At 46.5% G+C, this 26500-nt stretch overlaps 1 protein-coding gene across 1 annotated transcript in view; it reads right to left on the reverse strand.

Moving 5' to 3' along the window:
• ryr1b (ryanodine receptor 1b (skeletal)) overlaps positions 1–26500 on the reverse strand; it is a 287373-nt gene that overhangs the window by 202914 nt on the left and 57959 nt on the right. Inside the window, 11 exon segments of the mRNA XM_065027242.1 lie at positions 1594–1697; positions 1855–1959; positions 6164–6380; positions 7038–7230; positions 7651–7892; positions 14733–14866; positions 15942–16060; positions 16501–16596; positions 17503–17638; positions 22464–22650; positions 22827–22948. Coding sequence (XP_064883314.1) covers positions 1594–1697; positions 1855–1959; positions 6164–6380; positions 7038–7230; positions 7651–7892; positions 14733–14866; positions 15942–16060; positions 16501–16596; positions 17503–17638; positions 22464–22650; positions 22827–22948 — 1655 coding nt within the window.

Below are 26500 nucleotides of genomic sequence, written 5' to 3' on the forward strand. Positions count from 1 at the left end.
TGATTATATTATATTACATTGTATTATATTATAGTATTATATTATTATATTATATTATTACCATTATATTATTATATTACATGATTATAATACATTATAGTATTATATTACAATATTATATTACATTACATTGTATTATATTATTATATTACATTATATTACAGTATTATATTATATTATTATATTATATTATTATATTATTATAGTACATTATATTACAGTATTATATTACATTATTATATTATATTACATTATTATATTATATTATTATAGTACATTATATTACAGTATTATATTACATGATTATATTATATTACATTGTATTATATTATATTATTATATTATTATATTACATTATATTACAGTATTATATTACATGATTATATTATATTACATTGTATTATATTATAGTATTATAGTATTATATTACATTATATTACTGTATTATATTACATTATTATATTATATTACATTGTATTATATTACATTATTATATTATATTATTATAGTACATTATATTACAGTATTATATTACATGATTATATTATATTACATTGTATTATATTATAGTATTATATTATTATATTACATTATATTACTGTATTATATTACATTATTATATTATATTACATTGTATTATTATATTATAGTATTATATTATATTATTATATTATATTACATTGTATTATATTATTATATTACATTACATTGTATTATTATATTATATTATTATATTACATTATATTATAGTATTATATTATTATATTACATTATATTATAGTATTATATTATATTACATTGTATTATATTATAGTATTATATTACAATATTATATTACATTATAGTATTATATTATATTATTATATTACATTACATTGTATTATATTATTATATTACATTACATTGTATTATATTATATTATTACCATTATATTATTATATTACATGATTATAATACATTATAGTATTATATTACAATATTATATTACATTATATTACAGTATTATATTATTATATTATATTATTACCATTATATTATTATATTACAATATTATATTACATTACATTGTATTATATTATATTATAGTATTATATTACAATATTATATTACATTATAGTATTATATTATATTATTATATTACATTACATTGTATTATATTATTATATTACATTACATTGTATTATATTATATTATAGTATTATATTATATTATTATATTACATTATAGTATTATATTACATTATTATATTATATTACATTATAGTATTACATTATTATATTATATTACATTATAGTGTTATATTATTATATTATATTACATTATAGTATTTATATTATATTACATTATAGTATTATATTATTATATTACATTACATTGTATTATATTATTATATTACATTATAGTATTATATTATTATATTACATTACATTGTATTATTTTATTTTATTATATTATATTATATTGAATTATATTATATTATTATGTTACATCACATTGTATTATTTTATTATATTATATTTTATTGAATTATATTATTATATTATATTATTATATTACGTTACATTGTATTATGTTACATTATTATATTATTACTTAAGTGTTTCCCCAGACATCTGCAGATTGTAGTTCCTCTCAGGTTCAGGAAGGGTCTGGAAGTCGACCAGACAGGGATGCAGCTTCTTGTTGTCGTCTCTGAACTGGAGGAGGGAGAAAACAGACCGAGAGGGTCATTACATCCCAGTGCTACTACTTTTGACTAATGGCCCCTATAGGGCCTCCATTTGTCTCTGTCTTGCCGGTGAGCAGCGTTGCTGTATCAATATTTCCTGCCTGTTAAAGGGTTAATAGACTCACTATTCCATAAGTCCAGCCCTGCTCGATGCGCGTGATGGCCCACAGCGAGTGGATGTTCTCTGCCAGCTTCTCCCTGATCTTCTCCAGGTGGGGCGGCAACACGATCTGCAGCACACACAGCGTAAAGGTTAAAGGTCAAATAAAGGTCAGAGGTACGCAGATCGAAAGAGGAGTAAATAGTCAGCCCTGTCAGGTACCTGAACAGGGTTAGGGCTAAGGACAGGGTCTGTCTGGTACCTGAACAGGGTTAGGGCTAGGGACAGGGTCCGTCTGGTACCTGAACAGGGTTAGAGCTAGGGACAGGGTGAGTCTGGTACCTGAACAGGGTTAGGGCTAGGGACAGGGTCTGTCTGGTACCTGAACAGGGTTAGGGCTAGGGACAGGGTCTGTCTGGTACCTGAACAGGTTTAGGGCTAGGGACAGGATCTGTCTGGTACCTGAACAGGGTTAGGGCTAGGGACAGGGTCTGTCTGGTACCTGAACAGGGTTAGGGCTAGGGACAGGGTCTGTCTGGTACCTGAACAGGGTTAGGGCTAAGGACAGGGTCCGTCTGGTACCTGAACAGGGTTAGAGCTAGGGACAGGGTGTGTCTGGTACCTGAACAGGGTTAGGGCTAGGGACAGGGTCTGTCTGGTACCTGAACAGGGTACTCGTGACGTGTAGTCCACTTGTCATTCCAATCTCCTTTGCATTAGCGTAGCCTCTTGTGTAGCCTGTCAACTATGTGTCTGTCTATCCCTGTTCTCTCCTCTCTGCACAGACCATACAAACGCTCCACACCGCGTGGCCGCGGCCACCCTAATCTGGTGGTCCCAGCGCGCACGACCCACGTGGAGTTCCAGGTCTCCGGTAGCCTCTGGAACTGCCGATCTGCGGCCAACAAGGCAGAGTTCATCTCCGCCTATGTCTCCCTCCAGTCCCTCGACTTCTTGGCACTGACGGAAACATGGATCACCACAGACAACACTGCTACTCCTACTGCTCTCTCTTCGTCTGCCCACGTGTTCTCGCACACCCCGAGAGCTTCTGGTCAGCGGGGTGGTGGCACCGGGATCCTCATCTCTCCCAAGTGGTCATTCTCTCTTTCTCCCCTTACCCATCTGTCTATCGCCTCCTTTGAATTCCATGCTGTCACAGTTACCAGCCCTTTCAAGCTTAACATCCTTATCATTTATCGCCCTCCAGGTTCCCTCGGAGAGTTCATCAATGAGCTTGATGCCTTGATAAGCTCCTTTCCTGAGGACGGCTCACCTCTCACAGTTCTGGGCGACTTTAACCTCCCCACGCCTACCTTTGACTCATTCCTCTCTGCCTCCTTCTTTCCACTCCTCTCCTCTTTGACCTCACCCTCTCACCTTCCCCCTACTCACAAGGCAGGAAATACGCTCGACCTCATCTTTACTAGATGCTGTTCTTCCACTAACCTCGTTGCAACTCCCTCCAAGTCTCCGACCACTACCTTGTATCCTTTTCCCTCTCGCTCTCATCCAACACTTCCCACACTGCCCCTACTCGGATGGTATCGCGCCGTCCCAACCTTCGCTCTCTCTCCCCCGCTACTCTCTCCTCTTCCATCCTATCATCTCTTCCCTCTGCTCAAACCTTCTCCAACCTATCTCCTGATTCTGCCTCCTCAACCCTCCTCTCCTCCCTTTCTGCATCCTTTGACTCTCTATGTCCCCTATCCTCCAGGCCGGCTCGGTCCTCCCCTCCCGCTCCGTGGCTCGACGACTCATTGCGAGCTCACAGAACAGGGCTCCGGGCAGCCGAGCGGAAATGGAGGAAAACTCGCCTCCCTGCGGACCTGACATCCTTTCACTCCCTCCTCTCTACATTTTCCTCTTCTCTCTCTGCTGCTAAAGCCACTTTCTACCACTCTAAATTCCAAGCATCTGCCTCTAACCCTAGGAAGCTCTTTGCAACCTTCTCCTCCCTCCTGAATCCTCCTCCCCCTCCCCCTCCTCCCTCTCTGCAGATGACTTCGTCAACCATTTTGAAAAGAAGGTCGACGACATCCGATCCTCGTTTGCTAAGTCAAACGACACCGCTGGTTCTGCTCACACTGCCCTACCCTGTGCTCTGACCTCTTTCTCCCTCTCTCCAGATGAAATCTCGCGTCTTGTGACGGCCGGCCGCCCTACAACCTGCCCGCTTGACCCTATCCCCTCCTCTCTTCTCCAGACCATTTCCGGAGACCTCCTCCCTTACCTCACCTCGCTCATCAACTCATCCCTGACCGCTGGCTACGTCCCTTCCGTCTTCAAGAGAGCGAGAGTTGCACCCCTTCTGAAAAAACCTACACTCGATCCCTCCGATGTCAACAACTACAGACCAGTATCCCTTCTTTCTTTTCTCTCCAAAACTCTTGAACGTGCCGTCCTTGGCCAGCTCTCCCGCTATCTCTCTCAGAATGACCTTCTTGATCCAAATCAGTCAGGTTTCAAGACTAGTCATTCAACTGAGACTGCTCTTCTCTGTATCACGGAGGCGCTCCGCACTGCTAAAGCTAACTCTCTCTCCTCTGCTCTCATCCTTCTAGACCTATCGGCTGCCTTCGATACTGTGAACCATCAGATCCTCCTCTCCACCCTCTCCGAGTTGGGCATCTCCGGCGCGGCCCACGCTTGGATTGCGTCCTACCTGACAGGTCGCTCCTACCAGGTGGCGTGGCGAGAATCCGTCTCCACACCACGTGCTCTCACCACTGGTGTCCCCCAGGGCTCTGTTCTAGGCCCTCTCCTATTCTCGCTATACACCAAGTCACTTGGCTCTGTCATAACCTCACATGGTCTCTCCTATCATTGCTATGCAGACGACACACAATTAATCTTCTCCTTTCCCCCTTCTGATGACCAGGTGGCGAATCGCATCTCTGCATGTCTGGCAGACATATCCGTGTGGATGACGGATCACCACCTCAAGCTGAACCTCGGCAAGACGGAGCTGCTCTTCCTCCCGGGGAAGGACTGCCCGTTCCATGATCTCGCCATCACGGTTGACAACTCCATTGTGTCCTCCTCCCAGAGCGCTAAGAACCTTGGCGTGATCCTGGACAACACCCTGTCGTTCTCAACTAACATCAAGGCGGTGGCCCGTTCCTGTAGGTTCATGCTCTACAACATCCGCAGAGTACGACCCTGCCTCACACAGGAAGCGGCGCAGGTCCTAATCCAGGCACTTGTCATCTCCCGTCTGGATTACTGCAACTCGCTGTTGGCTGGGCTCCCTGCCTGTGCCATTAAACCCCTACAACTCATCCAGAACGCCGCAGCCCGTCTGGTGTTCAACCTTCCCAAGTTCTCTCACGTCACCCGCTCCTCCGCTCCCTCCACTGGCTTCCAGTTGAAGCTCGCATCCGCTACAAGACCATGGTGCTTGCCTACGGAGCTGTGAGGGGAACGGCACCTCAGTACCTCCAGGCTCTGATCAGGCCCTACACCCAAACAAGGGCACTGCGTTCATCCACCTCTGGCCTGCTCGCCTCCCTACCACTGAGGAAGTACAGTTCCCGCTCAGCCCAGTCAAAACTGTTCGCTGCTCTGGCCCCCCAATGGTGGAACAAACTCCCTCACGACGCCAGGACAGCGGAGTCAATCACCACCTTCCGGAGACACCTGAAACCCCACCTCTTTAAGGAATACCTAGGATAGGATAAAGTAATCCCTCTCACCCCCCCTCCCCCTGAAAAGATTTAGATGCACTACTGTTCCACTGGAGGTCATAAGGTGAATGCACCAATTTGTAAGTCGCTCTGGAAAAGAGCGTCTGCTAAATGACTTAAATGTAAATGTTAAATGTTAGGGACAGGGTCTGTCTGGTACCTGAACAGGTTTAGGGCTAGGGACAGGGTCTGTCTGGTACCTGAACAGGGTTAGGGCTAGGGACAGGGTCTGTCTGGTACCTGAACAGGGTTAGGGCTAGGGACAGGGTCTGTCTGGTACCTGAACAGGGTTAGAGCTAGGGACAGGGTGTGTCTGGTACCTGAACAGGGTTAGGGCTAAGGACAGGGTCTGTCTGGTACCTGAACAGGGTTAGGGCTAGGGACAGGGTCTGTCTGGTACCTGAACAGGGTTAGAGCTAGGGACAGGGTGTGTCTGGTACCTGAACAGGGTTAGGGCTAGGGACAGGGTGTGTCTGGTACCTGAACAGGGTTAGGGCTAGGGACAGGGTCTGTCTGGTACCTGAACAGGGTTAGGGCTAGGGACAGGGTCTGTCTGGTACCTGAACAGGGTTAGGGCTAGGGACAGGGTCTGTCTGGTACCTGAACAGGGTTAGGGCTAGAGGCAGGATGTGTGTGTGTGTGTGTTACCTGAGCAGTGTCTACAGGATTGGGGGTAAAGGAGGTGTGTGTGAGGGACTGGGTTGGCCCCAGCAAGTTTCGGACTCCGTCAAAGTCGTGTTTGTACTCCTTGATGGGTTCGATCCTCATCCTGTCCTTGGGTAGCAGAGCCTCGTAGCACGGAGCATAGCCTGGGGGGGGCAGGAACTTAAAGTCTCCATGGCGACCACCCAACAGTAAACGAGCTCTGAAGAGACAGGAAATAAAATGGGGTCATGTTAAGGGCCAGGTAAAACAGTGGGGTTATTTTAAGAGCGAGGAAAAATGAAAAACAGTGGGGTCGTTTTAAGAGCAAGAAAAAATGAAAAACTGTGGGGTCGTTTTAAGAGCAAGGAAAAATGAAAAACTGTGGGGTCGTTTTAAGAGCAAGAAAAAATGAAAAACAGTGGGGTTATTTTAAGAGCAAGGAAAAATGAAAAACAGTGGGGTCATTTATAGGGCCAGGGGTTTTGCATGAACATGAGACCTGACCAGACTCTTTCTGTAAGTCTCAGGATCAGAAGGGCATTGAGCCCTGGTGCTGCAGAGTCCTTGTCCCTGACCATTTCCCCTTTACTTTCATCATTCAAATCAGCCATTAACTAACTAACTAACTAACTAACTAACTGACTGACTGACTGTCTGTCTGTCTGTCTGTCTGTCTGTCTGTCTGTCTGTCTGTCTGTCTGTCTGTCTGTCTGTCTGTCTGTCTGTCTGTCTGTCTGTCTGTCGGGTCAACATTACATTACACCTCATCCAGAGCTATTTACCATGAGCACATTCACCTAAGGTAGGTAAAATATAAATCAAACAACATGTTTTTTGGACAGCACAAGTGTAGCCCCCATGCTGTCCTCCATCTTACTTGACTCCAGCAGAGAAACTGATGACGGGGAAGAACAGTCCGTCTACGTTGAAGTTCTCGAACATGCCCTGGACCGGGTGGCCGTTGACCCGGAACGAGATACTGGGCACGCTCAGATCCAGACAGCACGACACCACATCATCAGCTGCTAGGGCATGCTGATTGGGCGACGCCACCTGGCGGGGGACGTGACCTGGAGAGGAGAGAGGGGAGGAGTCAGGGGGCAACTGGAAAACTAGTCTGGTTTCATACTGTATGTGCTGTGGTCTGGTTTCCATACTGTATGTGCTGTGGTCTGGTTTCCATACTGTATGTGCTGTGGTCTGGTTTCCATACTGTATGTGCTGTGGTCTGGTTTCCATACTGTATGTGCTGTGGTCTGGTTTCATACTGTATGTGCTGTGGTCTGGTTTCCATACTGTATGTGCTGTGGTCTGGTTTCCATACTGTATGTGCTGTGGTCTGGTTTCATACTGTATGTGCTGTGGTCTGGTTTCATACTGTATCTGCTGTGGTCTGGTTCCATACTGTATGCGCTGTGGACTAGATAGGTTCATATGGTAAACTCTGAGGCAAAACGTTGACATGATAACAATAGGAAGGTGAAGCGTACCTGACCACAGGTGCAGTCCATCGAAGCCGTACGAGTAGAGGTCATCCCCCACCCCGTTGCCACCCCAGCCCTCTCCGCCCCCAGGATAGGGGGAATACCCCTCTGTCAGGGCCCAGCCCACACGCAGGTGAGAGGGTGTGGCTGTCACGAAAGGCTCCACATAGTCTACCATCATCTCAAAGTACCACTTCTTATACTGAGTAGAGCCTTCGCAGGTTCCCAGGAAGATGTTGGGCCTCACACTGCAGATAGAAACACATATTCTGAAACCCTTAGAGCACAACAGGATAGAACAGAACATTGTATGTATATATACTGTATATATAGAGAGAGAGTTGTATGTATATATACTGTATATATATAGAGAGAGAGAGTTGTATGTATATATACTGTATATATATAGAGAGAGAGAGTTGTATGTATATATACTGTATATATATATATATATAGAGCCGAGTTCCAAAAGTATTGGGACATTGACACTTTTTGTTGTTGTTTTGGCTCTGTACTCCAGCACTTTGGATTTGAAATGATAAAGTGCATAAAATGATACAATGACTATGAGGTTAAAGTTCAGGACTGTCAGCTTTAATTTGAGGGTATTTTCATCCATATCGGGTGAACCGTTTAAGAAATAACAGCTCTTTATGTACACAACCCCCCCCCCCCATTTTAGGGGAGTATTGGTGACTCCAACGCTTCCCACAGGTGTGTCGAGGTGGATGGATGTCCTTTAGGTGGTGGACCGTTTAGAAATAACAGCACTTTATGTACACAACCCCCACCCCCCCCTCCCCCCATTTTAGGGGACCAAAAGTATTGGTGACTCCAACGCTTCCCACAGGTGTGTCGAGGTGGCTGGATGTCCTTTAGGTGGTGGACCGTTTAGAAATAACAGCACTTTATGTACACAACCTCCCCCCCATTTTAGGGGAGTATTGGTGACTCCAACGCTTCCCACAGGTGTGTCGAGGTGGATGGATGCCCTTTAGGTGGTGGACCGTTCTTGATACACAAAGGGAATCAACAAACAAAACATTATGAAGACCTGCTACATAGACTGACCTTCCCTGTGAAACGCTGTCCAGTCCTTGTAGAGTCCATGTAGAGTCCAGTCCTTGTAGAGTCCATGCCATGACAAATTGAGACTGTTCTGAGGGGGGATCCAACTCAATATTAGCAGGGTGTTCTCAATGTCAGAACAGCCTCAATTCGTCGGGCCATGGACTCTACAACGAGACGAAAGCGTTCCACAGGGATGCTGGCCCATGTGGACTCTACAACGAGACGAAAGCGTTCCACAGGGACGCTGGCCCATGTTGACTCTACAACGAGACGAACGCGTTCCACAGGGAGGCTGGCCCATGTTGACTCTACAACGAGACGAACGCGTTCCACAGGGAGGCTGGCCCATGTTGACTCTACAACGAGACGAACGCGTTCCACAGGGAGGCTGGCCCATGTTGACTATACAACGAGACGAACGCGTTCCACAGGGAGGCTGGCCCATGTTGACTCTACAATGAGACGAACGCGTTCCACAGGGAGGCTGGCCCATGTTGACTCTACAACGAGACGAAAGCGTTCCACAGGGACGCTGGCCCATGTTGACTCTACAACGAGACGAAAGCGTTCCACAGGGATGCTGGCCCATGTTGACTCTACAACGAGACGAAAGCGTTCCACAGGGATGCTGGTCCATGTTGACTCTACAACGAGACGAAAGCGTTCCACAGGGATGCTGGCCCATGTTGACTCTACAACGAGACGAAAGCGTTCCACAGGGAGGCTGGCCCATGTTGACTCTACAACGAGACGAAAGCGTTCCACAGGGATGCTGGCCCATGTTGACTCTACAACGAGACGAAAGCGTTCCACAGGGATGCTGGCCCATGTTGACTCTACAACGAGACGAAAGCGTTCCACAGGGATGCTGGCCCATGTTGACTCCAGTGCTTCCAACGTGTGTCAAGTTGGCTGGATGTCCTTTGTGTGGTGGACCATTCTTGATACACACAGGAAACTGTTTAGTGTGGAAAACCCCAGCAGCGTTGCAGTTCTTGACACACTCAAACCGGTGTTCCTGGAAACTACTTCCATACCCCATTCAAAGGCACTTAAATATTTTGTCTTGCCCATTCACACTCTAAATGGTAAACTAACACAATCCAAGTCTCAATTGTCTCAAGGCTTAAAAATCCTTATTTAACCCAGTCTCCTCCCCTTAATTTACACTGATTGAAGTGAATTTAACAAGTGACATCAATAAGGGATCATATCTTTCAACTGGATTCACCTGGTCAGTCTGTGTCATGGAAGGAGCAGGTGTTCCTAATGTTTTGTACACCCTTGTAGAGTCCATGTAGAGTCCAGTCCTTGTAGAGTCCATGCCATGACAAATTGAGACTGTTCTGAGGGGGGGTCCAACTCAATATTAGCAGGGTGTTCTCAATGTCAGAACAGCCTCAATTCGTCGGGCCATGGACTCTACAACGAGACGAAAGCGTTCCACAGTGCATTCAGAATGTATTCAGACCCCTTGACTTTTTCCACATTTTGTTACGTTAAAGCCTTATTCTAAAATAATTTTTTTTTTATTCTCATCAATCTACACACAATACCCCATAACGACAAAGCATTTTTTTTTCCTTTTTGCAAATAAAAAATGTATTAAAAAAACAAAACTGAAATATCACATTCACTTAACTATTCAGAGCTTTTACTTTGTTGAAGCACCTTTGGCAGCGATTACAGCCTCAAGTCTTCTTGGGTATGACGCTACAAGCCTGACACACCTGTATTTAGGGAGTTTCTCCCTTTCTTCTCTGCAGATCCTCTCAAGCTCTGTCAGGTTGGATGGGGAGCGTTGCTGCACAGCTATTTTCATGTCTCTCCAGAGATGTTCAATCGGGTTAAAGTCCAGGCTCTGGCTGGGCCACTCAAGGACATTCAGAGACTTGTCCCGAAGTCACTCCTGCGTTGTCTTGGCAGTGTGCTTGGGTCGTTGTCCTGTTGGATGGTGAACCTTCGCCCCCAGTCTGAGGTCCTGAGCGCTCTGGAGCAGGTTTTCATCAAGGATCTCTCTGTACTTTGCTCCGTTCATCCTTCCCTCAATCCCTGCTTCTGAAAAACACAGCATGATACTGCCACCACCATGCTTCACTGTAAGGATGCTGCCACCACCATGCTTCACTGTAAGGACGGGTTTTCTCCAGATGTGACGTGATCCTCCAGAGTTCAATCTTGGTTTCATCAAGACCAGAGAATCTTGTTTCTCATGGTCTGAGAGTCCTTTAGGTGCCTTTTGGCAAACTCCAAGTTGTCTGTCATGTGCCTTTTACTGAGGAGTGGCTTCCGTCTGGCCACTCTACCATAAAGGCCTGATTGGTGGAGTGCTGCAGAGATGGTTGTCCTTCTGGAAGGTTCTCCCATCTTCACAGAGGAACTCTGGAGCTCTGTCAGAGTGACCATAGGGTTCTTGGTCACCTCCCTGACCAAGGCCCTTCTCCTCCATTGCTCAGCTAGGCTGGGCGGCCAGCTCTAGGAAGAGTCTTGTTGGTTCCAAACTTCTTCCATTTAAGAATGATGGAGGCCACTGCATTCTTCACCAGATCTGTGCCTCGACACAATCCTGTCTCAGTTCTCTACGGATAATTCCTTCAACCTCATGGCTTTTTGCTCTGACTTGTACTGTCAACTGTGAGACCTTATATAGACAGGTGTGTGCCTTTCCAAATCATGGGTTAGGGTTAGGGTATATATATATATTTACACTGTCTATAGAACATATTCTTATTCCAAATGTATTAAATTGAGATGTTGTGTTACTGGCCTAAACACAATACTCCATAATGTCAAAGTGGAATTATGTTTATTTTTTAGACATTTATACAAATGATTTACAAATGAAATGTGACCCGTTTCAGGAAACTACCAGTCAGAAATTTGGACACATTCAAAGTGTTTCTTTATTTTTATTTGTACTGTGTGAATCAGGCCTTTATGGTCGAATTGCTGCAATATTAAGAAGAGACTTGATTGGGCCAAGAAACACGAGCAATGGACGTTAGACCAGTGGAAATCTGTCCTTTGTTCTGATGAATGCAAATTTTAGATTTTTGTTTCCAACCGCCGTGTCTTTGTGAGACGCAGAGTAGGTGAACGGATGATCTCTGCGTGTGGTTCCAACCGTGAAGCATGGAGGAGGAGGTGTGATGGTGCTTTGCTGGTGACACTGTCAGTGATTTATTTAGAATTCACCGCACACAACCAGCATGGCTACCACAGCATGCTGCAGAGATATGCCATCCCATCTGGTTCGCGCTTAGTGGGACTATCATTTGTTTTTCAACAGAACAATGACCTAACACACCTCCAGGCTGTGTAAGGGCTATTTGACCAAGAAGGAGAGTGATTGAGTGCTGCATCAGATGACCTGGCCTCCACAATCACCCAACCTCAGCCCAATTGAGAATTTTTGGGATGAGTTGGACAGCAGAGTGAAGGAAAAGCAGCTAACAAGTGCTCAGCATATGTGGGAACACCTTCAAGACTGTTGGAAAAGCATTCCAGGTGAAGCTGGTTGAGAGAATGCCAATAAATGCTATAAAAGTTTTCCTACTTTTCTCAACAACATTGATGCCCTGAATTTTCCCATCGACAGATCAGTTCATAAAAGTGATGGGTTATTTTCTGCCCACGCCACGGTCAGCCACGGTCAGTGTGAACCAGAGTGACTTGGCACAACGCTGGCACAAACAAGGTGTAGCAACAAACGAAATACTAATGATATAGAGCAGTAGATGTTCTAGAACAGTACTAATGATATAGAGCAGTAGATGTTCTAGAACAGTACTAATGATATAGAACGGTAGATGTTCTAGAACACTACAAAACAGAGCTAAATGGTTCCAGCAACTGAAACATTCATTCATGTATACGAGTAACATGCTGACCAGACCGGACAAGTAGAAATCCATGTTATTCAATTATTGCAACTGCTCGCTCGCGCCAACGAGCCAAAGGTTAAAATAGAAGTCATTCCTATCTCTGACGCAATTCACGCTGCAAGTCCTGCATCTCCTCATCTCCTCATTGGTTTATAGAAGCAGGCACCCACCGTGCCATCTCCTCATTGGTTTATAGAAGCAGGCACCCACCGTGCCATCTCCTCATTGGTTTATAGAAGCAGGCACCCACCGTGCCATCTCCTCATTGGTTTATAGAAGCAGGCACCCACCGTGCCATCTCCTCATTGGTTCATAGAAGCAGGCACCCACCGTGCCATCTCCTCATTGGTTTATAGAAGCAGGCACCCACCGTGCCATATCCTCATTGGTTTATAGAAGCAGGCACCCACCGTGCCATCTCCTCATTGGTTTATAGAAGCAGGCGCCCACCGTGCCATCTCCTCATTGGTTTATAGAAGCAGGCGCCCACCGTGCCATCTCCTCATTGGTTATACCCACGTGGGTGATTGAAAGACTAAATGTTTTGCCGGTTGTCGTGGTAATACTATGAAAGTGTAGATGCCAATCACCATATAAGTTCAAAGATGAAAAAGCCAGGAAAGAGGAGAGATGACTAGAAACGATTTGGTTGGCCGTTTTATGTGTGGATTAATTGTTGGAGTAGAGGACCTTGTGCATTTCAGGTAAACAACTCAATGTTTATATCCCAGGACAAATTAGCTAGCAAGTGCAAGCTATCTAGCTAAATTGCCATTTCAACCTGTCCTCAAATTAATGTAATTGGTTCAGAATTTGTTTTGCTATTTTAACCTGCGTGTGGTGATCGCGTTTGGCGTAGGGGGACACTGTGTCGTTGTATGTGTCGAACTGCTTTGCTTTATCTTGGCCAGGTCGCAATTGGTGATCGCGTTTGGTGTAGGGGGACAAAGTTCATTTCTGCACGATGGCGCACGCGCACAGCCGGTGGAAGAGTCTAGCTACATTTTCAGATATTATAATATTATACGTTTCTAATTTAGGTAGAAAGTTGTTTTTATTGTATGTACTGGGGGATGTGAATACTTATGTAAATGTGATATTTATATATTATATATATATATATTATTTATATTGATATTTCTGGATTTCATTTTCTGTAAAACTGAGTTTTTTTTTTTTTTTTTTCAAATCTAAAAACGTGTCATTGAGTGTAGATGGGTATAAATATAAATATAAATACAATTAAATATATATTTAATACATTTTGAATTCAAGCTGTAGCAAAAACAAAATGTGGAATAAGTCAAGGGGTATGAATGATTTCTTAACAGTATATATTATATATTATGAATGTTATGTTAACAGTATATATTATATATTATACATTTACATTACATTTAAGTCATTTAGCAGACGCTCTTATCCAGAGCGACTTACAAATTGGTGCTTTCACCTTATGACATCCAGTGGAACAGACACTTTACAATAGTGCATCTAGGTCTTTTAAGGGGAGGGGGGGGAGAAGGATTACTTTATCCTATCCTAGGTATTCCTTAAAGAGGTGGGGTTTCAGGTGTCTCCGGAAGGTGGTGATTGACTCCGCTGTCCTGGCGTCGTGAGGGAGTTTGTTCCACCATTGGGGGACCAGAGCAGCGAACAGTTTTGACTGGGCTGAGCGGGAACTGTACTTCCTCAGTGGTAGGGAGGCGAGCAGGCCAGAGGTGGATGAACGCAGTGACCTTGTTTGGGTGTAGGGCCTGATCATGATGTATGAATGTTATGTTAACAGTATATATTATATATTATGAATGTTATGTTAACAGTATATATTATATATTGTGAATGTTATGTCAACAGTATATATTATATATTGTGAATGTTATGTTAACAGTATATATTATATATTATGAATGTTATGTTAACAGTATATATTATATATTATATATTATGAATGTTATGTTAACAGTATATATTATATATTATGAATGTTATGTTAACAGTATATATTATATATTGTGAATGTTATGTTAACAGTATATATTATATATTATGAATGTTATGTTAACAGTATATATTATATATTGTGAATGATATGTTAACGTATATACTGTTATATATTATATTATATATTACCTGGTTACATAGTTGACGATGTTGGTCTGCAATAGGAGATCGCGACCTGGAAATAGATTCTCTGTGATGAGGTTCTGATTGGACCTTACAGCCACACCGTTACACACACAAAGAGACCGGAGCACGTCCAACACCTAGGAGAGAGAGAGAGACAGAGACAAAGAGACAGAGAGACAGAGAGACAGAGACAGAAACAGAGACAGAGAGACAAAGAGACAGAGAGACAGAGACAGAAACAGAAACAGAGACAGAGAGAGACAGAGAGACAGACAGAGGCAGAGTCAGAGACAGAGAGAGAGACAGAGACAGAGAGAAAGACAGAGACAGAGACAGAGAGACAGTGACAGAGACAGAGAGAAAGACAGAGAGATAGAGACAGTGACAGAGACAGAGACAGAGAGAAAGACAGAGAGAGAGACAGTGACAGAGACAGAGAGAAAGACAGAGACAGAGAGAGAGACAGAGACAGATAGATAGACAGTGACAGAGAGAGAGACAGTGACAGAGAGAGAGACAGTGACAGAGACAGAGAAATACAGAGAGAGAGACAGAGACAGAGACAGAGAGAAAGACAGAGAGAGACAGAGACAGAGAGAGAGACAGTGACAGAGACAGAGAGAAAGACAGAGACAGAGAGAGAGACAGAGACAGATAGAGAGACAGTGACAGAGAGAGAGACAGTGACAGAGACAGAGAAATACAGAGAGAGAGACAGAGACAGAGAGAGAGACAGTGACAGAGACAGAGAGAAAGACAGAGAGAGAGACAGAGAGAGAGACAGAGAGAGAGACAGAGAGAGAGACAGAGAGAGAGACAGAGACAGAGAGAGAGACAAAGAGAGAGACAGAGACAGAGACAGAGACAGAGACAGAGAGAGAGAGACAGTGACAGAGATACAGTGACAGAGACAGAGAGAGACAGAGACAGAGAGAGAGAGTGACAGAGAGAGAGACAGTGACAGAGACAGAGAGAGTGACAGAGAGAGACAGTGACAAGGAAATGTGAGGAAAGTTCAAGGAAGTGGGGGTTCTCAGCTGGTCCCAATTCACTCCCTACCCCTTCCCTTTGGCCCCTTCCCTTTGGCCCCTTTGATATTTGCAGATATTTAAGGTGGCAGCTTTATGATGGAAGTTCCACCACTACACTGCTAACACCTGTCCAGACCCTACAGATGTACAAACATCCAAACATCTGCCAGACATCACTGACCTTGTGGTTTCTGCCATGTTTGTCCAGCAAAGAGATGATAGATTTGATGTGGTTCTCCTGAATGATGTTCAGAACCTCTGGACTCTCAATCAGGACACAGTGCAACACCTCCAAGATACCTGGAGCGAGGGAGAGAGGGAGAGAGGGAGGAGAGGGAGAGAGGGAGGAGAGGGAGAGAGGGAGGAGAGGGAGAAGAGGGAGAGAGGGAGAGAGGGAGGAGAGGGAGAAGAGGGAGAGAGGGAGAGAGGGAGGAGAGGGAGAAGAGGGAGAGAGGGGGAGAGGGAGGAGAGGGAAAGAGGGAGGAGAGGGAGAGAGAGGAGAGGGAGAAGAGTGAGAAGAGGGAGGAGAGGGAGGGAGGAGAGGGAGAGAGGGAGGGAGGGAGGGAGGGAGGGAGGGAGGGAGGGAGGGATGAACACGGTCCTGTGCTGAAAGAACCTTCAAGTCAGATATATAATGGGTAGTGCCCTGAGTTTTTCCTTATCAGTAACTACACAGCCTAAACCAGGAAAAACTCCTGCCCCTAGCCAGGGTGAGTGGCATCGAGCAGAACTCTAGGTACCTGAAGAGGCCTCCAACCGGTCCAGTTTGCTGACCAGCCAGTCCAGGTTATCACAGAACAGCGCACAGTTAGAACGGTTCCCCCTGATCAGAGAGGCTGGGAGGGAGAACAGGGAAGAGGTGGAGGGAGGGAGGGAGAAGAGGGAAGAGGTGGAGGGAGAACAGGGAAGAGGTGGAGGGAGAACAGGGAAGAGGTGGAGGGGGGAGAACAGGGAAGAGGTGAAGGGAGAACAGGGAAGAGGTGGAGGGAGGGAGAACATGGAAGAGGTGGAGGGAGGACAGGGAAGAGGTGGAGGGAGAACAGGGAAGAGGTGGAGGGAGAACAGGGAAGACGTGGAGGGAGAACAGGGAAGAGGTGGAGGGAGAACAGTGAAGAGGTGGAGGGAGAACAGGGAAGAGGTGGAGGGGGGGAGAACAGGGAAGAGGTGGAGGGAGGGAGAACAGGGAAGAGGTGGAGGGAGAGAGAACAGGGAAGAGGTGGAGGGAGAACAGGGAAGAGGTGGAGGGAGAACAGGGAAGAGGTGGTGTGAGAACAGGGAAGAGGTGGAGGGAGAACAGGGAAGAGGTGGAGGGAGAACAGGGAAGAGGTGGTGTGAGAACAGGGAAGAGGTGGAGGGAGAACAGGGAGAGGTGGAGGGAGGGAGAACAGGGAAGAGGTGGAGGGAGAACAGGGAAGAGGTGGAGGGAGGGAGGGAGAACAGGGAAGAGGTGGAGGGAGGGAGGGAGAACAGGGAAGAGGTAGGAGAGATATGTTGAGTCATCAACATCAACCGTATTCAGCCTCCACTTCTTCAACCATTTTTTTTTACTGCTGTTTTTTTTTATTTGAAGTATGAGTGATTCAATGTTTCTGCTTTTTGTATACATAGTGTTTTTTTGCTCGACAGTACATTTCTTCAAACGTGTTCCAATCTGATCTATTCTAAAGCTATGCACTGATAAACAGTGGGATCAAGCAGAAGATACACTTTGTGGACTTTTCCAATAAAACTCTTTGTCATACCCAGCAGCTCATAGAGCAAGTTGACAATCTCCTTCCAGGACTCAGCGGCCTCCTCTCCGGCCAACTCAGAGAAGTCAGCAGCAGTGTTGTAAACGTTCAGGCGGTCGATACACTCTAGCACGATGGTGATCATACCCTGTTGGAGAGGTCAACACACATAGGGTTAGATCGTATACCCACGTGGTCATAGGGTTAGATCCTGTACCCACGATGGTGATCATACCCTGTTGGAGAGGTCAACACACATAGGGTTAGATCCTATACCCACGTGGTCATAGGGTTAGATCCTGTACGCACGATGGTGATCATACCCTGTTGGAGAGGTCAACACACATAGGGTTAGATCCTATACCCACGTGGTCATAGGGTTAGATCCTGGGTACCCCCACGTGGTCATAGGGTTAGATCCTGTACGCACGATGGTGATCATACCCTGTTGGAGAGGTCAACACACATAGGGTTAGATCCTATACCCACGTGGTCATAGGGTTAGATCCTGTACGCACGATGGTGATCATACCCTGTTGGAGAGGTCAACACACATAGGGTTAGATCCTATACCCACGTGGTCATAGGGTTAGATCCTGTACGCACGATGGTGATCATACCCTGTTGGAGAGGTCAACACACATAGGGTTAGATCCTATACCCACGTGGTCATAGGGTTAGATCCTGTACCCACGTGGTCATAGGGTTAGATCCTGTACGCACGATGGTGATCATACCCTGTTGGAGAGGTCAACACACATAGGGTTAGATCCTATACCCACGTGGTCATAGGGTTAGATCCTGTACGCACGATGGTGATCATACCCTGTTGGAGAGGTCAACACACATAGGGTTAGATCCTATACCCACGTGGTCATAGGGTTAGATCCTGTACGCACGATGGTGATCATACCCTGTTGGAGAGGTCAACACACATAGGGTTAGATCCTATACCCACGTGGTCATAGGGTTAGATCCTGTACCCATGGGTCATAGGGTCCTGTACCCACGTAGGGTTAGATCCTGTACCTGCACGACGATGGTGATCATACCCTGTTGGAGAGGTCAACACACATAGGGTTAGATCCTATACCCACGTGGTCATAGGGTTAGATCCTGTACCGATGGTGATCATACCCTGTTGGAGAGGTCAACACACATAGTCAGATCCTAGTGGTCATAGGGTTAGATCCTGTACGCACGATGGTGATCATACCCTGTTGGAGAGGTCAACACACATAGGGTTAGATCCTATACCCATAGGGTTAGATCCTATACCCACGGTCATAGGGTTAGATCCTGTACGCACGATGGTGATCATACCCTGTTGGAGAGGTCAACACACATAGGGTTAGATCCTATACCCACATGGTCATAGGGTTAGATCCTGTACGCACGATGGTGATCATACCCTGTTGGAGAGGTCAACACACATAGGGTTAGATCCTATACCCACATGGTCATAGGGTTAGATCCTATACCCACATGGTCATAGGGTTAGATCCTGTACGCACGATGGTGATCATACCCTGTTGGAGAGGTCAACACACATAGGGTTAGATCCTATACCCACGTGGTCATAGGGTTAGATCCTGTACGCACGATGGTGATCATACCCTGTTGGAGAGGTCAACACACATAGGGTTAGATCCTATACCCACGTGGTCATAGGGTTAGATCCTGTACGCACGATGGTGATCATACCCTGTTGGAGAGGTCAACACACATAGGGTTAGATCCTATACCCACGTGGTCATAGGGTTAGATCCTGTGGTCATAGGGTTAGATCACGATGGTGATCATACCCTGTTGGAGAGGTCAACACACATAGGGTTAGATCCTATACCCACGTGGTCATAGGGTTAGATCCTGTACGCACGATGGTGATCATACCCTGTTGGAGAGGTCAACACACATAGGGTTAGATCCTATACCCACGTGGTCATAGGGTTAGATCCTGTACCCATGTGGTCATAGGGTTAGATCCTGTACGCACGATGGTGATCATACCCTGTTGGAGAGGTCAACACACATAGGGTTAGATCCTATACCCACATGGTCATAGGGTTAGATCCTGTACGCACGATGGTGATCATACCCTGTTGGAGAGGTCAACACACATAGGGTTAGATCCTATACCCACGTGGTCATAGGGTTAGATCCTGTACCCATGTGGTCATAGGGTTAGATCCTGTACCCACGTGGTCACGATGGTGATCATACCCTGTTGGAGAGGTCAATCACACATAGGGGTTAGATCCTATACCCACGTGGTCATAGGGTTAGATCCTGTACGCACGATGGTGATCATACCCTGTTGGAGAGGTCAACACACATAGGGTTAGATCCTATACCCACGTGGTCATAGGGTTAGATCCTGTACCCACCATGTGGTCATGGTCAGGGTTAGATCCTGTACGCACGATGGTGATCATACCCTGTTGGAGAGGTCAACACACATAGGGTTAGATCCTATACCCACGTGGTCATAGGGTTAGATCCTGTACGCACGATGGTGATCATACCCTGTTGGAGAGGTCAACACACATAGGGTTAGATCCTGTACGCACGATGGTGATCATACCCTGTTGGAGAGGTCAACACACATAGGGTTAGATCCTATACCCACGTGGTCATAGGGTTAGATCCTGTACCCATGTGGTCATAGGGTTAGATCCTGTACCCATGTGGTCATAGGGTTAGATCCTGTACGCACGATGGTGATCATACCCTGTTGGAGAGGTCAACACACATAGGATTAGATCCTGTACCCACGTGGTCATAGGGTTAGATCCTATACCCACGTGGTCATACGATTAGATCCTGTACCCACGTGGTCATAGGATTAGATCCTGTACCCACGTGGTCATAGGAGATCCTATTAGGGTTAGATCCTGTACCCACGTGGTGATCATACCCTGTTGGTTAACACACATAGGGTTAGATCCTATACCCACGTGGTCATAGGGTTAGATCCTGTACCCATGTGGTCATAGGGTTAGATTCTGTACCCACGTGGTCATAGGGTTAGATCCTATACCCGTGGTCATAGGGTTAGACGTGGGTGATCATACCCTGTTGGAGAGGTCAACACACATAGGGTTAGATCCTGTACCCACGTGGTCATAGGGTTAGATCCTGTACCCACGTGGTCATAGGGTTAGATCCTGTACCCATGTGGTCATAGGGTTAGATCCTGTACGCACGTGGTCATAGGATTAGATCCTGTACCCACATGGTCATCGGATTAGATCCTGTACGCACGTGGTCATAGGATTAGATCCTGTACCCACATGGTCATAGGGTTAGATCCTGTACCCATGTGGTCATAGGGTTAGATCCTGTACGCACGTGGTCATAGGGTTAGATCCTGTACCCATGTGGTCATAGGGTTAGATCCTGTACCCACGTGGTCATAGGATTAGATCCTGTACCCACGTGGTCATAGGATTAGATCCTGTACCCACGTGGTCATCGGATTAGATCCTGTACCCACGTGGTCATCGGATTAGATCCTGTACCCATGTGGTCATAGGGTTAGATTCTGTACCTATGTGGTCATAGGGTTAGATTCTGTACCCACGTGGTCATAGGGTTAGATTCTGTACCCACGTGGTCATAGGGTTAGATCCTGTACCCACGTGGTCATAGGGTTAGATCCTGTACCCACGTGGTCATAGGGTTAGATCCTGTACCCACGTGGTCATAGGGTTAGATCCTATACCCACGTGGTCATCGGATTAGATCCTGTACCCACATGGTCATAGGGTTAGATCCTGTACCCACGTGGTCATAGGATTAGATCCTGTACCCACATGGTCATAGGGTTAGATCCTATACCCACGTGGTCATAGGGTTAGATTCTGTACCTATGTGGTCATAGGGTTAGATTCTGTACCTATGTGGTCATAGGGTTAGATCCTGTACCCACGTGGTCATAGGGTTAGATTCTGTACCCACGTGGTCATAGGGTTAGATCCTGTACCCACGTGGTCATAGGGTTAGATCCTGTACCCACGTGGTCATAGGGTTAGATCCTATACCCACGTGGTCATAGGGTTAGATCCTGTACCCATGTGGTCATAGGATTAGATCCTGTACCCACGTGGTGATAGGGTTAGATCCTGTACCCACGTGGTGATAGGGTTAGATCCTGTACCCACGTGGTCATAGGGTTACATCCTGTACCCACGTGGTCATGGGATTAGATCCTGTACCCACGTGGTCATAGGATTAGATCCTGTACCCACGTGGTCATAAAATTAGATCCTGTGCCCACGTGGTCATAGGATTAGATCCTGTACCCACGTGGTCATAGGATTAGATCCTGTACCCACGTGGTCATAAAATTAGATCCTGTGCCCACGTGGTCATAGGATTAGATCCTGTACCCACGTGGTCATAGGGTTAGATCCTGTACCCATGTGGTCATAGGATTAGATCCTGTACCCACGTGGTCATAGTGTTAGATCCTATACCCATGTGGTCAAAGGATTAGATCCTGTACCCACGTGGTCATAGGGTTAGATCCTATACCCACGTGGTCAAAGGGTTAGATCCTATACCCACGTGGTCATAGGGTTAGATCCTGTACCCACGTGGTCAAAGGATTAGATCCTGTACCCACGTGGTCAAAGGATTAGATCCTGTACCTATGTGGTCATAGGGTTAGATTCTGTACCCACGTGGTCAAAGGATTAGATCCTGTACCCACGTGGTCATAGGATTAGATCCTGTACCCACGTGGTCAAAGGATTAGATCCTGTACCCACGTGGTCATAGGGTTAGTTCGCGATCCATAACATCAACCAGTCCTTCAGTGGTTTCAAGTACTTTTGGTCCACAACCACATTTATATAATATCAACACACCATGTTGTACAGCGCTTCAGTCGAGTTGAAGCCAAACCATCTCAAGAACATTTAAGTAGTCACTCTACGGACTTTAAATCTGAAAAGGTTACTGATATTGACCTCCTCTTGGAAGAGGTTCTGTCGGTTTCGGAGGGAGCGCAGCTTTGTCTGTTTCTCCTCATGTTCCAGCTCGTCTTCAGGGGGACGGAAGTAGAAGATAAGGTCCTGCAGGGAGAGGACGACCCCGTCCAGGGGTAGAGGCACGGGGACAGGGGACTTATTCTTCCCCTGCAGGGAGTCCAGACCCCTGGGACAGAACACACACACACGTAAAGTCAAAAGTACATCCAAGAATTATCCCTGCAGGGTACAAAGATATTACGAGGATAATAGAGATGTCTGCACACTGTTTGTCGGCCTGACAAAGACCTTGCAGTGGAAATGTCCAAAACGTGTGTGTGTGTGTGTGTGTAATGGTCGTACTTGATGAACTGCCTGAAGAGTCCTGTGGTGCTAAAGATCATCCTAGCAGCCTGAGACTCCTCTGTCTGGGACCGGGCCACAGTCAGGGCATCGTCCATGTGACCCTCCTGGTGCAGAATGGCCTGGGGACAGGAGAAGGGGGATTGAGAACCAACACTAAAAGACAATGAAGCAGTTTTCCATCTAGTAGGTGTACACACGCCCAGCATCGGCTGGTGAGCTAGCCTGGTTATCACAGAGAACAACTCATTAGTGCAAGCAAGTTTTTTTTATTTCACCTTTATTTAACGAGGCAAGTCAAGAACAGCTTCTTATTTATAGTGACGGCCAAACCCGGACGACGCTGGGCCAATTGTGCGTCGCCCTATGGGACTCCCAATCACGAACGGATGTGATGCAGCTAGGGATTGCAGTGACGCCTCTTGCACTGAGATGCAGGGTCTTAGACCACTACGCCACTCAGGAGCAGCGGTCCCTAGCGGTCCCTAGTGGTCCCGAGAGCAGCGGTCCCTAGTGGTCCTGAGGACAGTGGTCCCTAGTGGTCCTGAGAACAGTGGTCCCTAGTGGTCCCTAGTGGTCCTGAGAACAGTGGTCCCTAGTGGTCCCGAGAACAGTGGTCCCTAGTGGTCCTGAGAACAGTGGACCCTAGTGATCCCGAGAACAGTGGTCCCTAGTGTTCCCTAGTGGTCCTGAGAACAGTGGTCCCTAGTGGTCCCGAGAACAGTGGTCCCTAGTGGTCCTGAGAACAGTGGTCCCTAGTGGTCCCTAGTGGTCCTGAGAACAGTGGTCCCTAGTGGTCCTGAGAACAGTGGTCCCTAGTGGTCCCTAGTGGTCCTGAGAACAGTGGACCCTAGTGATCCCGAGAACAGTGGTCCCTAGTGGTCCCTAGTGGTCCTGAGAACAGTGGTCCCTAGTGGTCCCGAGAACAGTGGTCCCTAGTGGTCCCGAGAACAGTGGTCCCTAGTGGTCCTGAGAACAGTGGTCACTAGTGATCCCGAGAACAGTGGTCCCTAGTGGTCCCTAGTGGTCCTGAGAACAGTGGTCCCTAGTGGTCCAGAGAGCAGCGGTCCCTAGTGGTCCCTAGCGGTCCCTAGTGGTCCCAAGAGCAGCGGCCCCTAATGGTCCCTAGTGGTCCTGAGAACAGTGGTCCCTAGTGGTCCTGAGAAGAGTGGTCCCTAGTTGCCCCGAAAACAGTGGTCCCTAGTGGTCCCTAGTGGTCCGGAGAACAGTGGTCCCAGTGGTCCCGAGAACAGTGGTCCCTAGTGGTTCAGAGAGCAGTGGTCCTGAGAACAATGGTCCCTAGTGGTCCCTAGAGTAGTGGTCCCTAGAGTAGTGGTCCCTAGTGGTCCCTAGTGGTCCCTAGTGGTCCAGAGAACAGTGGTCCCTAGTGGTCCAGAGAACAGTGGTCTCTACTGGTCCCTAGTGGTCCGGTGAACAGTGGTCCCTAGTGGTACTGAGAACAGTGGTCCCTAGTGGTCCCTAGTGGTCCTGAGAACAGTGATCCCTAGTGGTCCCGAGAACAGTGGTCCCTAGTGGTCCCTAGTGGTCCCGAGAACAGTGGTCCCTAGTGGTCCTGAGAACAGTGGTCCCTAGTGGTCCTGAGAACAGTGGTCCCTAGTGGTCCTGAGAACAGTGGTCCCTAGTGGTCCTGAGAACAGTGGTCCCTAGTGGTCCTGAGAACAGTGGACCCTAGTGATCCCGAGAACAGTGGTCCCTAGTAGTCCCTAGTGGTCCTGAGAACAGTGGTCCCTAGTGGTCCCGAGAACAGTGGTCCCTAGTGGTCCCGAGAACAGTGGTCCCTAGTGGTCCCTAGTGGTCCTGAGAACAGTGGTCACTAGTGATCCCGAGAACAGTGGTCCCTAGTGGTCCCTAGTGGTCCTGAGAACAGTGGTCCCTAGTGGTCCCGAGAGCAGCGGCCCCTAGTGGTCCCTAGTGGTCCTGAGAACAGTGGTCCCTAGTGGTCCTGAGAACAGTGGTCCCTAGGAGTCCCTAGTTGTCCTGAGAAGAGTGGTCCCTAGTTGCCCCGAAAACAGTGGTCCCTAGTGGTCCCTAGTGGTCCGGAGAACAGTGGTCCCAGTGGTCCCGAGAACAGTGGTCCCTAGTGGTTCAGAGAGCAGTGGTCCTGAGAACAATGGTCCCTAGTGGTCCCTAGAGTAGTGGTCCCTAGAGTAGTGGTCCCTAGTGGTCCCTAGTGGTCCAGAGAACAGTGGTCCATAGTGGTCCAGAGAACAGTGGTCCCTACTGGTCCCTAGTGGTCCGGTGAACAGTGGTCCCTAGTGGTCCTGAGAACAGTGGTCCCTAGTGGTCCTGAGAACAGTGATCCCTAGTGGTCCCGAGAACAGTGGTCCCTAGTGGTCCCTAGTGGTCCCGAGAACAGTGGTCCCTAGTGGTCCCTAGTGTTCCTGAGAACAGTGGTCCCTAGTGGTCCTGAGAACAGTGGTCCCTAGTGGTCCTGAGAACAGTGGTCCCTAGTGATCCTGAGAACAGCGGTCCCTAGTGGTCCCGAGAACAGTGGTCCCTAGTGGTCCTGAGAACAGCGGTCCCTAGTGGTCCTGAGAACAGCGGTCCCTAGTGGTCCCGAGAGCAGCTGTCTGCAGGAGCATTCAATGGTAACTGCACCAGACCGTACCTTTCTCTTCATGGGCCCCAGAGTTAGGGTTATGTTTCTATATATATCCATGTTGAATGAGCCTAAGCCCCTGCCTTTTTTTCACTAGGGGTATGTTTCTGTCTGTTAAAGGGATAGTTTAAGATTTTGTAAATTAAGCCATTTACCCAGAGTCATAGATAAGCGGTTCGGCAGGTAGCCTAGTGGTTAGAGCGTCGGACTAATAACTGAATAGTTGTAAAATCGAATCCGCGAGCTGACAAGGTAAAAATCTGTTGTTCTGCCTCTGAACAAGGCAGTTAACCCAGTGTTCCTAAACCGTCATTGTAAATAAGAATTTGTTCTTAACTGACTTGCCTAGGTAAATAAAGGTACAATTCTTTCTTTTTAACCCAGAGTCAGATGAACTCATAGATACCATTTTTGTTTCTGCATTTTGAAGGAAGTTGAAGATAGTTTCTGTAGACATTGCTAACTAGAGCTAGCACAATGACTGGAAGTCTATGGAATCAACTAGCTATTTGTGCTAATGCTAGCTAATCCCATAGACTTCTCGTCTTTGCTCTAACGCTAGCTAATCCCATAGACTTCTCGTCTTTGCTCTAACGCTAGCTAATCCCATAGATTTCTCGTCTTTGCTCTAACGCTAGCTAATCCCATAGACTTCTCGTATTTGCTCTAACGCTAGCTAATCCCATAGACTTCTAGTCTTTTCTCTAACGCTAGCTAATCCCATAGACTTCTAGTCTTTGCTCTAACGCTAGCTAATCCCATAGACTTCTAGTCTTTGCTCTAACGCTAGCTAATCCCATAGACTTCTAGTCTTTGCTCTAACGCTAGCTAATCCCATAGACTTCTAGTCTTTGCTCTAACGCTAGCTAATCCCATAGACTTCTAGTCTTTGCTCTAACGCTAGCTAATCCCATAGACTTCTCGTCTTTGCTCTAACGCTAGCTAATCCCATAGACTTCTAGTCTTTGCTCTAACGCTAGCTAGCAATGGCTCCGGAAATGACCTTCAACTTTCTTCAAACTGCACGACGATACATAAAAATGATATCCATGAC

Source organism: Oncorhynchus nerka, linkage group LG14 (genome assembly GCF_034236695.1).
Source record: "Oncorhynchus nerka isolate Pitt River linkage group LG14, Oner_Uvic_2.0, whole genome shotgun sequence".
Lineage (NCBI taxonomy): Eukaryota > Metazoa > Chordata > Actinopteri > Salmoniformes > Salmonidae > Oncorhynchus > Oncorhynchus nerka.